The sequence below is a fragment of the Pinus tabuliformis genome, chromosome 2_1 (genome assembly GCF_031772625.1).
Source record: "Pinus tabuliformis cultivar Carrire ecotype Pingquan chromosome 2_1, CPIR1, whole genome shotgun sequence".
Lineage (NCBI taxonomy): Eukaryota > Viridiplantae > Streptophyta > Pinopsida > Pinales > Pinaceae > Pinus > Pinus tabuliformis.
Genome location: NC_142299.1, coordinates 553,380,264 through 553,395,992, shown reverse-complemented (window position 1 = coordinate 553,395,992; position 15,729 = coordinate 553,380,264). Strand labels below are relative to the sequence as shown.

Here is a 15,729-nt window from a genome sequence, read left to right as displayed (position 1 = left end):
CATGAGATTTCTCTCAAACTGTGAGGTACAGCTGCTAAGGAAATTCTCTATTGGGTAGGCTAGTTTCAGCACCCAGATTGTACTTTGATATTTCTTAATAAGAAAACCCTCAGATAGCTGCACCGGTTTTCCTGCATTGGGTTTTTCCGGGGACATTGGTCCAAAAATAATGGTGTCATGTGGTGTGTTTGTTCTTGTTTCTTTTAGTTGCTGATTTGTGTAATATGTTGAGCATGCATTGGTGTTTATTTTTAGTATTTACTTTGTAAATAACTTGTTAAAGAAAAATAACAAGTAGGTAGGAATAAATCAGAAAAAGTGCATGAAGGGTTTCTAAACTAAGTAAACTTAGAAATTTCAATAGCTATGTCACCAGTGTAACATCAACATCTGAAACATTGTTATAATGAAAATGAAATTTAGGAAATGAGTTGAGTAGATCTAGTGCATGCAATCTTTAGTTCAAGACATCCATACAGTTTGTATGACCTGCACTTAATTAGGATAAGATTATACACATGAAATAGTTATAAACACAACTCTTGTAGTTAGATAAGATTAAATGAGATAAGGTTAAATAATAATAGCTTAGATAAAAATTAGATCAGATAAGACTATATAAGATTAGATTTGATAAAAATCGGATAAGATCAAATTATGGAATGTTTTGTATTATGTGTGTGTGTGATATTTGAAGGAATGAGATAGTTCATTTTTGAAAGGAGTCATGTTTTGTGCTTTTTTGTTCATATATTAGCGTTTTGAAACTTAACATGGGTAAAAAAATTTAAGCCTTTCAGCCTATGAGGTGATTGAAGCACTGTGTAAGGGAGAGAAGTAGCACCCCATGATGGAGAATGTTAGAAAGGTTGAGAAGTGAATTGGACCATAGAGCTGGCACAACTCTCGAAAGTGATTTTTCTTTCAAGGGGGAAGTTGGAACTTCAGAACCAGGGGCAAACAAATTGGAGAGTGCCATTAATGAAAAAAGTATACTCACATTTCACATTGAGTTGCTTCCAACCCTTATGTGCATAGTGTGAATAGTTTTCACCCACATTTCACATTGAGTTTGTTATGAAACCAACTCACAAAAAGATAGAAAAGAGAGATCCACGCCTTAGAATTCAGCCTCTTCGAGGGGGCAACCTCCTTTACATTACATAAATGAACAATTCTTGGATGATACAAATGAAAATACCTCCTTTCTATATATAGGAGTCTAAGTGGTCCCAATACAATCAAAGCCTACATAACAATAATATTGTAGGGCACAACAGGAACAATGGTGGGCTTCTATGTGGCATAATAGTAACAATATGGGCACTACATGGGTACATCAATATAATAAGTGGGTTATACTAATAACAATAAGGGGTTACACTAGTAGTATAGGGGCCTAACATGCCCCTCCTTCAAAAAGCGTTGTCCTCAACGCTTGAGTAGTTCTTGATGCTTATATATACAATTCTTGTCCTCCCATGTGGAATATTCAGCGGGTAAGTTCTTCCACTTGATGAGATACTCTGAAATTGATCGATTTTGTAGTTGTCGGGTTCTTGTTTCTGTGACTGCTCCAGGTTCCAATATGATTTTTCCTTCCTCTTCAATTTCTGGCAATATTGCTTGAATTGGGATCTTTTGCAACTTTTGAATAAGTGGCCATACTTCTTCGTTCTTCTTCCATTCATCCGTTGCTTCGTTTATCCAATTTGGTTGGATAATATAAATAGCATAAAACAATGCTTCCACATCCTCATCCTTGAAGCGTCTTCCCATTCGGTAAGGTTGCCATTTTTTAAGTGCATGTAGTATTGCCAACATTTCCTTCTCATAAATAGCTTGCTTGAGATGTAGCAGTAAAAATACCCAATCACTCACATCAAAACATTTTTCAGTACGATGTTGATCTACCTGTTGTTTCATTTGATTTTGCACCGAAGTGGCGTTATCCTTTAAAAGTTGGAGAACTTGCTGTTGATGCTCGATATGATCTTTCTCTACTTGAACCTTTTTCTTCTTGATATGTCCTTCTATCTTTTGAGGAGTGGTAATTTCTTCCAGTCCTTTACAAGATATGGTCGGATTCATTTCTTGATGCTCGATGTGATCTTTCACTTCTTGAACATTTTTCTTCTTGGTGTGTCCTTCTATCTTGATAGTTTGAGGAGTGGTAATTTCATCCATTGAATTACAAGATATGGTTGGATTCATTTCTTCTTTCTCGATGTGAACTTTCACTTCTTGCACCTTTTTCTTCTTGATATGTCCTTCTATCTTGAGAGTTTGAGGAGTGGTAATTCTTGCCAATGCTTTACAAGATATGGTCTGATTCATTTCTTCTTTCTCTGGGGTGGTGTCCTGACTTATATCCTATTCTTTTGATGTTTCTTGATCCTTTTCTTCCTCCTCTTCATATTCTATGTAAAATAATTTCTTCTCAGCACACCTATGACCTTTAGTGCATTTGCTATCACAATTGTAACAAAGCCCTTTTTCTCTTTTTTCTTCCAATTGTTGTGGTGTAACCCTTGTAGGTTGTGGAAGGTTGGGAGAAACAACACTTCCATCTTTATAGTTGTGAGGGGTATGCTTCCTGGTTTCCATACTTTTGCTTTCCATTATGTCACAAAGCCCTTTTACTCTTTCCAATTGTTGTGGTGTTGCTCTAAAGAAGGTGTTGCTCTTTATATCCTCATAATGTGCTATCATTTCCTCTGTGAAAATTGACCACGTAACAAGTTTTTTACGAGAACAAAGCCCTTTGTACCATAAAAATTGATCTGGTTCTAAATATGAAGATGCAATAAATACCTTTTGTAACAGTTGTACACCATGTATATCAAAATATTGCTCCATCTGAAGTATCCAATTTACCGGATCCTTGCCATCAAACTTCCTCATCTTGCTTTTTCTTGATTTTAGGAGCTCTACCTTGAAACGACTGTAACTCTGTACTTTCGGATCTTTAAGTTTTGAACTTGTGACCTGTAGTATCCCTCTGTGTCCTCTTTCCAATGCCACAAGTCTGATCCAAATTGGATTCTCCAAGAAAAAGTTATGCACAATCTCCTGCAGTGACCTGATTATAGACTAGTTCAGTAGAGCGAACTTGTATTAAGTGCCATGTGTCACTGTTTCAACCTTTGACTCTGAAAAATATATAAACAGAAACCACAGTCCGTCTTCTTTCTGTACCTTTTTACGAAATTTCAATCCGATGCTCAGAAAGAAAGTTATGACGATTTTCCCCAGGTCACCTGTTTTGAGTGTAATTCAGGAGTCTGCAAAAAGACCAACTTCCGCAGATCATATCTCCGAAAATATCGCGCGAAAAGATCTGAAATTCGGACCCAAGGTTCAGCGCCAATTCTTCTCAAATGGGTTTTTTTTGTGACTTCTGAAACGTCACAGAAAAAAAGTTATAGCGAAAATGCCACGATGACCTGTTTGGAGCAGCGAAACCCTAGAATCCAAAGCTCTGATACCAAATGTTATGAAACCAGCTCACAAAAAGATAGAAAAGAGAGATCCACGCCTTAGAATTCAGCCTCTTCGAGGGGGCAACCTCCTTTACATTACATAAATGAACAATTCTTGGATGATACAAATGAAAATACCTCCTTTCTATATATAGGAGTCTAAGTGGTCCCAATACAATCAAAGCCTACATAACAATAATATTGTAGGGCACAACAGGAACAATGGTGGGCTTCTATGTGGCATAATAGTAACAATATGGGCACTACATGGGTACATCAATATAATAAGTGGGTTATACTAATAACAATAAGGGGTTACACTAGTAGTATAGGGGCCTAACAGAGTTGCTCCCAACCCTTATGTACACAGTGTGAATAGTTTTCACCTAAGTTTTCTGATACTATGCTATTTATTTATCTTTATATTTATCATTATCAATAGTTGGTAGCAGTGATGCGGGGGAGCGGCCCCCCCCCCCTACGAACCCGCTCCCGAAGCGCGCTCCGGGCGGGAGCGGCTCGGGAGCGGGTCGGGAGCGCGCTCCCCAAATCGCTCCCGGACGGGAGCGATTTTCGGGAGCGCCGGGAGCGATTTTCGGGAGCGCGCTCCCGTAAAAAAATTTGCGCTCCCTGGTCTGTGAGGGAGCGCTTCAGGGAGCGATCGCTCCCGCGCTCCCGGAGCGCTTCAGGGAGCGATCGCTCCCGCGCTCCCGGAGCGCTTTTTAATGCCCGGGAGCGATCGGGGAGCGATCGTTCCCTGATCGCTCCCGGGCATTAAAAACGCTCCGGGAGCGAATTTTAAATTTCCGGGAGCGATTCGGCGGAAAAAAATTCCGCGGACCCAAAAAAAACAAAAAATTAAACAATTTTTTTTGGATTTATAAGCCCAATGGGCCAAAACAAAATCATTCTAATGAGATTGAGGTTGAGTTTGAGAGCAAAGGAGCAAGGAGCAAGAGCTGAGGAGCAAGGAGCCAGAGCTGAGGAGCGAGGAGCAAGTGCCGAGGAGCGAGGAGCAAGCTTGCAGAGGTAAGTAACTTAATCATTTAGTTAGTTTAGCTGGTTAGGTAGTTAATTTGGTTAGTTTCATTTACCTGTTTGAGTTTAAAGATCATTAATTTAAATTAAATTAATAAATTAAAGGAATTAATCCCAATAAACTAAATTAATTTGCAGATTCAAGACTCAAACCCTACAAACATCAAACACGATGGACCTGAGCATTTTTATTGGCATTTTCCTCTTCCTGGTCCCCTTTCTGGTTATTATGGTGGTGGAGAGTAGGAAACGGAGGGGGCCTGAAACTGAAGAGGTGGATGAAGAAGCCGGAGGAAGTCAAATAGGTGAAAACCCTAGTGAGGAGGATGTGGAGGGTGAACATGAGGGTCAAAAAACTAAACAAGACCAAACTCCATTGTGGAAATATGTTCAGAGGCCTGAAACAGGGAGAGGGGGTGGAACCACTAAATTTCATTGCCCCCATTGCAACACTGATTTCACAGGCTCATACACCCGTTTGAGAAGACACCTTTGCGGGAAAAGGGCATGGGATGGAGAGAAACAAATAGGAATCAGAACTTGCGACGCGGTGTCAACAGTTGATAGAGCCAAATACATAAAGGAAGAGGAGGACGCCCAATACAAAGCAAAAAGATCAAGGGGTTTCTTTGAACCAAGCTCACAAAGAACTCCTTCAGCATCCTCCCAAGGCAGTGGATATGGACATGGAGGCTCAGGGTCATCATCTTTACGCCGTAGAACCATATCAGATTTCCTTGATGAGGGGTGTAGGAATGATGTGGATTCAAAAATTTACAGGTTCCTCTATGCAAATGGGATACCATTCAATGTTCTACGCTCACCTTATTGGCACGAAATGGTTTCTGCCATAAATGATGCCCCTAAAGGATACAAGAGCCCTGGGTATGACAAGGCAAGAACAGTTGGCCTTGATCATGAAAAAGCAAAAATATCACATTCTTTGAATAAAATGACAAGTTCTTGGACTGACAATGGGGTGTCCATTGTATCTGATGGATGGACAAATGTAAAAGGCAAGCCATTGATAAGTGTTCTTGCTGTGTCCCGAAGTGGTCCCATTTTTCTAGCTGCACATGATTACTCAGACAAGTTCAAGACCGCTATCAACATTGCAAAAGCATTGCTTGAAACAATTGAGCGTATTGGCCCATACAATGTCATCCAAGTCATCACTGATAATGCTCCTAATTGTAAGGCAGCGGGAGCAATTATTGAGGATAGATACCCGAACATATTTTGGTCTGGATGTTTGGTTCACACATTGAACCTTCTGTTGCATGATATTGTCAAAAACAAAAATGAACAATACCAATGGATTGGGGATTTGTACAAGAGAGGAAAAAAAATGATAAAATTTATTACAAATCATAGCAATACCCATGGCCTTTTCCGCAGTCACTCGAGATTGGAGTTGCTGAAGATTGCGAGGACTAGATTTGGTAGCTATTACCTCACCTTCAGGCGCCTTTTGAAGGTAAGAGAGGGTTTAGCTAGCATGGTATCAAGTCCAAATTGGCAGGTGTTAAAGGAAAGGGCTACAAATGTAGCTGACATTGCAGGTTTTGAAACGGTGGAGGAGGCCGCTCTTGATGGGCAGTTTTGGACAGCTGTGAGACAGGTATTGGATTTCACCAAGCCAATTTATAACATGATTCGGTTTGCAGATACAGACAAACCAGTGATTGGCGAGGTGTATGAGCAAATGGATACCATGTTGGGGGAAATAAAAGACATTGTTAATAACAGAGATCCCGACTTGTACAATCTGATTCACGATTGTGTGTGTGAACGGTGGAAAAAGCTTAACCTTCCACTACATTGCTTGGCGTATATCCTTACGCCAAAATACTACTCAGATTCTTGGTTGGGCAAACCTGCAGCAGGGGGTGGTGTTAGGACCAAACCCCATTTAGATCGAGAGGTAACTAAAGGATATCTGGATGCATTAGAAAAGTTGGTGCCTGACAGGGAGGAATGTGCAGCTGTGCGCCTTGAAATAGGCAGATACTTCACTGGCAGTGGTTTGTATGGTAACTTCCATGCAATGGACGACAAAGATAAATTTGATTCTCTCACATGGTGGGAAACATTTGGCGGCGACGGACTTTTGCGAAAATTGGCATTGAAAGTTCTTGCACAGGTTGTAAATTCTTCTTCTGCAGAGAGGTGTTGGAGCACCTACAGTTATATACATAATGTGAAAAGAAACAGGCCCAACGAAAACCGAGCAGAAAGCTTGGTTTATGTGCACTACAATTTGAGGTTGTTGAGCCATTACTGTGATCGGGCTAATGAAGATCCCACATATAAAATTTGGGACAGTCACCCTGAGGACGACAATTTAGAGGATGGCATTGTACATATGGAAGAACTAGAAGATGAGCTTGTACGGGATGAAGCTGAAGCAGCCATGCCACCTCCACCTCCACCATCCAGTAGCAGTTCTCGGGGCCCGAGTCTTGTTCCATTGCTGTCGCCACCTCCATCGACACCCTCGCGTGGAGGCTCTAGTTCTGGTCGTCGGTCTGGGAGGGAGACTCCTAGAAGACCGCCAAGACCTACTTATACTCCTGGAGACTCTCGTGGCAAGGGCCACTTGTAGATTTACAGTTTACTTGTCTTTTTTAGTTTCTATTAGACTTGTCACTTTAGTTTTCATAACTGTTCAGTGTTGAGTTTTGAGTCCTTGACTCTTGACTCTTGACTCTTTCATATCATTATGACATTATGATATTTTTTGTAAACATTATATCACTGTGACAATGAAAATTTGAAGTTTGAAGTTGGGCCTTGGCAATTATAACTCATTGGTAATGATTGTGAATTATGAATATGATGCTTTGTGAAAGACTAAAGTTGTTTCATTTCATCTCATTATTCATGTTTCATTTTATAAATTTTTAACATTTCATATCATGTTAACAGTTAGAAGTTAGGACTTAGAAATATCTTCGATATTACTTCTTGTAATGGTTAAACTTGGCTTACAAGTACAACTTGTTACTTTGGTGATCAATGATGATAAATGTTATTGAATTGAATGTTATTTTAATTTATTATTTTACTAAGGTTGATGACAATTATAATTTCTAGATGATTGATGTGATATGGTTCAATGATCAATTTATGTTTTTTTTATGTTTTTTATGTCTATTTCATCATTCTACATGTTTTTGTTGACATATATGTATCAAAAATTAAAAAATATAAAAAATATATATATTTTTAAAAAATCGCTCCGGGATTCGCTCCCAAACCGGGAGCTTCTGAAAATGGTCGCTCCCGCTCCCGCTTCCGCTCCCGCTCCCCGCTCCCGCTCCCGCTCCCAAGTAACACTGGTTGGTAGAGTAGTAATGTCCATTTTGTTACAGAAATGTTACACAAGGCTCAAAACATAAAAGGAATTGATAGACTCTACTATGTTGCAATCTAAACTTTGAACATGGTTCCTCTGAGATTTAATTCACATTGAGGAAGAAGAGGAAAGAATTATAAGACAACTCGAAGTGTTGCTATAGATATTGTTATGATTGCTGTCATTACATATGTGAGCAGATTTAACACCACAGGCAATTGTAATATAGAGGAAAGTATTTCAACAAGAATATGAATTATGTAAATTTAGTACTTTCTCAGAGGAAATTTACAGATGACCATCGAAACCAACAAAGAAATGCTAAGTAGGGTCAAGAAGTCAGTATCAGACATCAGAAAAGAGCCTAGATACATACAACCAGCAAATAAAATTGCCAGAAATTTAGAGTACGAACTTAAATATTTTATTGTACCTTCCCTTTAGCCTTTAAGGCTTTTTGCAACATTTTGATTGTATACCAAACAAGATGCAGTTCTGAAAGTTGATTTATAATCAGTAAGTTTCTGGCACGTTTTTGAAAGCATTCTTTAGAAGTCTTCATGTGACTTGTATTTTGATAAAAAATTGTCTTGAACAAAAAACTAATGGCTAAACCTTTATTAACTTGGATATTGCATGAAGTCAGTTTTGCTTGTTTAACATTCTATTCATTCTTTTGGTGGAAAATGTTGATCAGTAAACAATATGATCTTGGGTTTTAGGTCAAGGGCCCACTTTTCTGATACTGAATCGAATCTGTATTTCCTTTTCAGGTTATTCCTGCATTCGAGGAGGCCATTGCAAGTATGGCTGTTGGTGGGATCAGAAGGTCTTTCGCTATTTCTGGTTACAATTGTTGTTGTTATCAAGACATTATGTTTGTCTAGTTAAGATGCTGTTTTTTTTAATTTCTCTATTTGTTACTATTATCAAAATATTATGTTTCTCTAGTTAAAGTGATGTGATCTGATTTTTGCTATCAGTCATTCAGCAGAATCATAGAAGATACAAGTAGTTCCTCAATTTGAGCTCAAAATGCTTTTTGGTAAGAGCCTTATAGTGGATCAGTAGAAAATCGTTCTTATGTACGTGTTACCCATTATTTTGTATGAGGCCTACACTAGTGAATATTTTCACAAAGACAGGTGTATAGGTTGATGGAGCTTTGGATCACCCAGGGTTTGTGAGTTCGCTTGATGAGTTCACAAAGACAGGTTTATAGGTTGATGGAGCTTGGTGTACTTGCTTATAATAAAGAAAGCATTACACTTGTTCATGTGATTTTCTAGCCTTCATTATGGATATGAGGATATATGATTTGTCATACACTTATTGTTTCAATGATGAGGTCATCCCCTTCCTTTGGTCACTTGGATGACTTGTCATATGGATTGATGGTGATGTTGATTTGGGGTAGCATCGGATGTGCTCTAGCCACGAAAATTGGTGGAGAGGCTAAAGCACATGAGATCTCTAATACCTAGAAATGGTTTGGGCAGATTCTAAATAGTTTGGGAGATATTAAAATAATTAATATTTTTAATGGAGTCCCTAAGTCTAAACTTGGGGAAAATAAAATATTAATGTGAATTTATATAAAATTGTGTTAGAAGGGTCCAAAAGTCATGGATAAAGCCGGAGTTAATCTTAGCCGTTGATTAGGGACTTAATCTCAGTCGTTGAATTGTCAACGAGAAAAGTATAAGAGGAGGCTTGAGGGTCACTTGGAGAACACACCGGGTTGATCAAGAATTCGATTTTCTGGGGCAGGCCTTGCTGAGGAAATCAAAGGAGTGATTAGAGTTGCAGCTGAGGGGCAGTGAATATAGTAGCGGAGAGGCAAAGATAGTACCAGGAGCATCAACACAAAATTCGGGAGAGGGTTGACGCAGTGCCAGCTAGAGACCACACAGAGGTAGCCAGGAGCTGCGCATAGCCTGAGGGCCAGCATGGGAGATGCAGAGGCTCCAGAGGATGACGCAGAGCCCCAAGAGGCTGACACTGGGCCAAAGCGGCTGATGCACGGAGATTTCGTGGGGTAGATTGGGGTTGATATCTGTCTCCAACTGAGAGGTACTACTGTTGAGGGAATTCTTTGTTGGGTGAACCATTTTTGGCACCCACATTGTATTTTGAAACTGCTTAATAATAAAACCCTCAGATCGCTGCACCGGTTTTCCCGCATTGGGTCTTTCCAGGGACATTAGTCCAAAAATAACGGTGTCACTTGTGTGCTTGTTTTTGCTTCAATTGATGATCTGTATGTGTTGAGATTGTACTTGTATTTATTTTCAGTATTTACATGGTAAATAACTTGTTAATTAACAGAACAAGTAGGAAGAAATAAATCAGAAAGTACAGGAAGGATTTCTAACAAATAGACTTAGAGATTCCAACATGGTATCATAGTGTGGTTGCGGATCATAGGATAACTGAGGGCATCAATCGAGTAGAGCAGTAGCAACAGAAACAGTTGTCCCGAGTGACAGAAGTTGTTCCTAGCGGAGAAGTAGCAAGGAAGCGGTGACGCAGTGCCTGCATCATCAAGTTTGAGCCGGGAGGAGGATCAACGCAGTGGCAACGGGAGAAGACCTGAACTACACAGTGTCCGTTCATCTTTCTCAGTCAGGAAGGATTGACGCCCGTGGCCAGGAGGTGCGGATTTTGTTGGTGCTGGGATTGCACAGAGCCTAGAAGCTCTAACCTTCATTTTGCTGAGGCATAGGAGGCTGTGGGTAAGTTGCGGAGTGAAGCCGGTGGGGTACTGTGGTCATAAGAGTACCTAACAGGGCAAGACCAAGGAGGAGGGAGTTGCTGCCAAGGATTTCTAGCCAAGAAATCCGGATCAGTGGTGTAGCTGCACTAACGATCGGAATGGTGGCATCTCCACATTAGCAGAGGGGTTTCTAGGAGGGAAATCGAGGCTCTGAGGGAGTCACACTGAGAACTTCCAGGAGGGAAGTAGAGGAGTAGCGAAATGGCAGTGAACAGGGTAAAAGACCAGGACATACTGGATCAAGCCTCAAACTTCGTAGTCTGGAAGCCAGAATCTTGTCCGTTCTAGACAGGAATCGTCTCAAGGACTTTGCCTTGAAAACGATAGCGATCCTAGTTGACCCGGTTGAGAACGATAAGTACGATGAGGCAATGGCGAGGGCCAAGAGCATCATCCTTGACAAGATCAAGGACCATGTAGTACCACATATTGCCGAAAAGGAAAAGGCAAACACGATGGGGGAGGCCCTGACTAAATTGTATCAGCATACTTCCGTGCAGAGGAAGATGCTACTAGAAAATCAACTGCAGTCATAGCAAATGTATAAGGGAGAATAGATCGACATCTTCCTCGATCGATTGAAGGAGATCCGGGATCAGTTGACTTCCATAGGGGCCATGTTGAATCAAGAATTGATGGTGAGGACAACCCTGAATGCAGTTTCAGAAGATTGTGAGGTGTTTGTCCAGAGCATACTGGGCAGGTCGACCCTTCCAGATTGGGAGGAGTTGTGGGTGGCTCTTCACCAAGAAGAAATCAGAAGGCTGACTAAGGCGGGAAGCAATGACAAGGGGGTCAGAATCAAGGAAGAGGAAGAGGAGGATGTTGCCCTAGCATCTGAGGAAAAGCAGGAGAAATGGAAGAAAGAACTCTCCAAGGTCAAATGCTTCCACTGTGGGGAACTGGGTCACTATGCAAGCCAGTGTCCGAGGAAGAAGAGCAAAGGAGAGGCTTCCGAGACCAAGGCTGCGCCAGCAAGGGTGGAGAAAGAAGTGGAGACAGATGATGACTGTGCCATGGGTGCTCACACGCCACTTGAGAGGAAGTGGGGAGACATCGAGTTGTAGTAAGATGGACTACAGGTGATGAGGGGCAGGATCCTCGAGGTACCTAGTCTCTTGGATTATACCTTGCTACAGGAGCCTTGAAGAGGAGTAGCAGTACTGGCGGATGTTAGTAGAGACAGATGCAGATGCAGTGACAGAGGGATCTATAGTGTAGGAGTCCTAGGACAGCGTGAGGCAACAGTGCGGGATGCATGGAGTTGTTACAGTTGCGTAGAGGTCAGAGAGGGAGCACTTGTCAGCGACAGAAGGAGTTTTAGCATCATGGGTGTCTCAGGACTGATAAAGATGTCAGAGTTGAGAGATCAATTACTTACTTCTCAATAATTGAGTTGCAGTGCAGCAGTTAGCAGTGGCAGTGCTATGGGCAGCACGATGCATCATGATGAGAGGGGTTGTCGTACGGATGCAGCAGTGGCAGTGGCAGGGCCATGGGTAGCAGTACATGATGTAGTAGTAAAGAGGATGTTGGGTAGCAGGCTTAGCATTAGCACCAGGACTAATACCGAATGATCAGGGTGATGCTCAGTGAAGAGTATTACTAGAGCAGAGTCCTCGCTAAGAGGGAGTGTTGATTTGTGGTAGCATCGGATGTGCTCTAGCCGCAAAAATTGGTGGAGAGGCTAAAGTGCATGAGATCTCCAATACCCAGAAATGGTTGGGCAGATTCTAAATAGTTTGGGAGATATTAAAATGATTAATATTTTTAATGGAGTCCCTAAGTCTAAACTTAGGGAAAATAAAATATTGATATGAATTAATATAAAACTGTGTTAGAAGGGTCCAAAAGTCATGGATCAAGCCAGAGTTAATCTTAGCCATTGATTAGGAACTTAATCTCGACCGTTGAACTGTCAGCGAGAAAATTATAAGAGGAGGCTTGAGGGTCACTTGGAGAACACACTGAGTTGATCAAGAATTCGATTTTCTGGGGTAGGGCTTGTTGAGGAAATCAAAGGAGTGATCAGAGTTGCAGCTGAGGGGCAATGAATACAGTGGCAGAGAGGCAGAGATAGTACCAGGAGCATCAGCGCAGAAGCCTGAAGAGGGTTGACGCAGAGCTAGCTAGAGGCCATGCAGAAGCAGCCAGAGGTAGCCAGGAGCTGCGCAGAGCCTGAGGAGGGCCAACGTGGGAGACACAGAAGCTCCAGAGGCTGACGCAGAGCCCGAGAGGTTGACGCTGGGCCGGAAAGGCTGACGCTAGGCCAGAGAGGCTGACATAAACCCTAGAGGTTGACGCTGGGAGATTTCGTGGGGCAGATTGGGGCTGATATCTGTCTCTGAATGAGAGGTACTAGTGCCGAGGGAATTCTCTGTCGGGTGAGCGATTTTTGGCACCCAGATTGTATTATGAAACTACGTTATAATAAAACCCTCAGATAGCTGCATCGGTTTTCCCGCATTGGGTTTTTCCGAGGACATTAGTCCAAAAATAACAGTGTCACTTGTGTGCTTGTTTTTCCTTCAGTTGATGATCTGTATGTGTTGAGACTGTACTTGTATTTATTTTCAGTATTTACATGGTAAATAACTTGTTAATTAACAGAACAAGTAGGAAGAAATAGATCAGAAAGTACAGGAAGGATTTCCAACAAATGGACTTAGAAATTCCAATAGGTGATACATGGGATGTTTTGACTCTCTCCTCCGTTGATCTAGCACATTACATATCATTCCATGATGGAGTGATCCCTTGCTTTATGGATCTAGCCCTTGGTACACTTATGAAGGATTGTTACATCTTGGATCTTGAGCTTGAGTGATTTGTTACACACTTTCTATGCCTTATTGTTGAGTGATCCACCTTATGATGCCACCTTGCATACCTTCTTGTGCATTATTGTTCACATATGCCATATTTATAGTCATCTCTTGCATTGATGTTGAGGCATAGTCTTACATCATTGGCTGTTTATGAGATTGGCCCCTTTTCTTCATAGAGTTGGTTGACCTTTTGATGCTCTTTGTAGGTGGTTTGTGTCGGAGTGACTCCTTTTATGGATCTATGAGTTGGCACATGTGGCTATAGCTTGGAGATTAATTTCATGCATTATTGTTGAGGGTGTCCACTCTTTGGAGATTGTTGGTTACATACTCAAGCACTATTGATGAAGTGATCCACCTCTTGAGCCCCCTCTTCACGACTTATTGATGGGATGTTTCTTTTTGGAGGTCTCACACTTAGATGCCATTGGAGTGTTGACATTGTTCATGCCTTACTTTGAGTAGACATCCACCTTGAGTAATGTTGACGACTGCAGTGCACCTAAGATATTTTGAGGACTCCATGCCTGAGGATATGTCAGAGGCTTCATGTACAATCAAAGTTAAGATATTATCAGAGTTTTTTAACTCTAACTTCTTCTCATCTTCTTCTATGATCTATTCAGATCCCGCAAGCCCTACGGAGATGATGTAAAGTGATGCCAATGTGATGAATTGAATGATGTAACATGCCTAGGTAACTTGGGATGTTTTCATTAAGTGAGTTTACTCTGAGATTTTTTTTTTTACTTGGTTAATTGTTAGGTACTTTTGAGGGCTTAATAATTAATTGAGGTTTTTCCTCCAAGAATAACCCCAAATTCGGAGTGTGGCTTGATGGCAAAATCTTGGGTGAGTCCTAATGAATAGAGTCATTGTATATTACCATACTAGATCACTTGTAAAATTTCGCGGAATTTGATTAGGTCTAGGGGTCAATTTTTAAAATTTTTAAATTTTCTACAAGATGAGATTTTTAATAAAATCTGAATGTAAATTATAATAAGTATAGACTAGAGAAGTTGTATGGGGTGTGTGCGCTCAAAATTACACTTCTCCTCACCAACTTTCTACTAAGACATACTTTGAGGGGTAAAAAATAAGTTCTAGACCCTCAAAACCCATTTTTCTTAAGTTTAGTGGAAAATGTGGGAATAAATTAGCGCATAAATTAAATAAATGAAGAAAAATAGATAAATCTATGTGAGAAAATGACATGGAAATGGCTTGGAAATTATTTCAAATCAAGAGTTAAGTCAAAGGACAAGTGGAGGGTGATTTGGCACATAACATCATCAAAACATTTATCACATGGGGAAATTGATTTCTTTGCTACAAAAGGGGAATTCGATTTGCTAACTTAGAAAATCGAATTTGTTGGAAGTAAATTCTCATGATGGAATATCTTGATGGAATATTTGGTTAAGAGTTTGTTGGAGACTTATCTCCAACTCAACTCCACTAGTTCTACACTTGGCATCTACAAGGATCAACGAGTTCCCCAAGGAGGCCCACACATTTCCTCAAGGAGGCTCAACGCATGGCACATTGGGAACATCAATGAGAGGTGTCACTTCTTGGCTTGATGGTTGGGAGTTAACTCCCTATTGTTGCACATTTGATATTTCTTTGCTTCACACATGGATATTCGACTTGCTCGATGACCATCTCAAAGAGTTCGATTTGGTTGAAGCTCCACACATGTCATCTCATGTCTCCATTTCGAATTCGACTTATCTTCTTGGGATCTTCTCCAACACCACTTGTCACTTGGTTCTCTCATTGGGATTTTCTCCGAAATTTCTATTTAAGTGAGCATTGGGCTCTCACTATGTATTCATGTTATGAGCTATTGGGCTTGTGGAGACTCTGCCAATTTGTACACTTGCTTTTGCTAATAAAACAAGACTTTGGGGTATCATTGGTGGTATTATCTTGGTTATCTTGAGGTGATTACTTTCCATGCTATATTTTTGTGCTTCAGTTTCTTATGCACTTGGTTTGTATTAGCTTTCTATTGCTATTTGTTGTGGATCTATATGTGCAAACTATCTTGCATATATCTTTGATTTGGAGTAGTATTCTGAGTAAAATTACTAATTGATATTTGGAAGAATCTATAGTTTAATTTACCCATTGTATTGCTCTATCTCCTTTATGTAAGTTAAAACTTGTCTCCAAGTGTGTAGAAAATCTTTTCGAATTGTGTGTAGGATCATTTTAGTCATGGGAGAAGTCTCAAATAGA

The 15,729-nt window shown here is 40.6% G+C and overlaps 1 protein-coding gene across 2 annotated transcripts in view; it reads left to right on the top strand.

Moving 5' to 3' along the window:
• LOC149201567 (peptidyl-prolyl cis-trans isomerase FKBP19, chloroplastic-like) overlaps positions 1 to 15,729 on the top strand; it is a 359,273-nt gene that overhangs the window by 292,581 nt on the left and 50,963 nt on the right. For both annotated transcript variants that reach the window (XM_089402958.1, XM_089402957.1), the window contains exon 8: positions 8,652 to 8,707. In XM_089402958.1, coding sequence (XP_089259084.1) covers positions 8,652 to 8,707 — 56 coding nt within the window. The remainder of the gene's footprint in view (positions 1 to 8,651; positions 8,708 to 15,729) is intronic.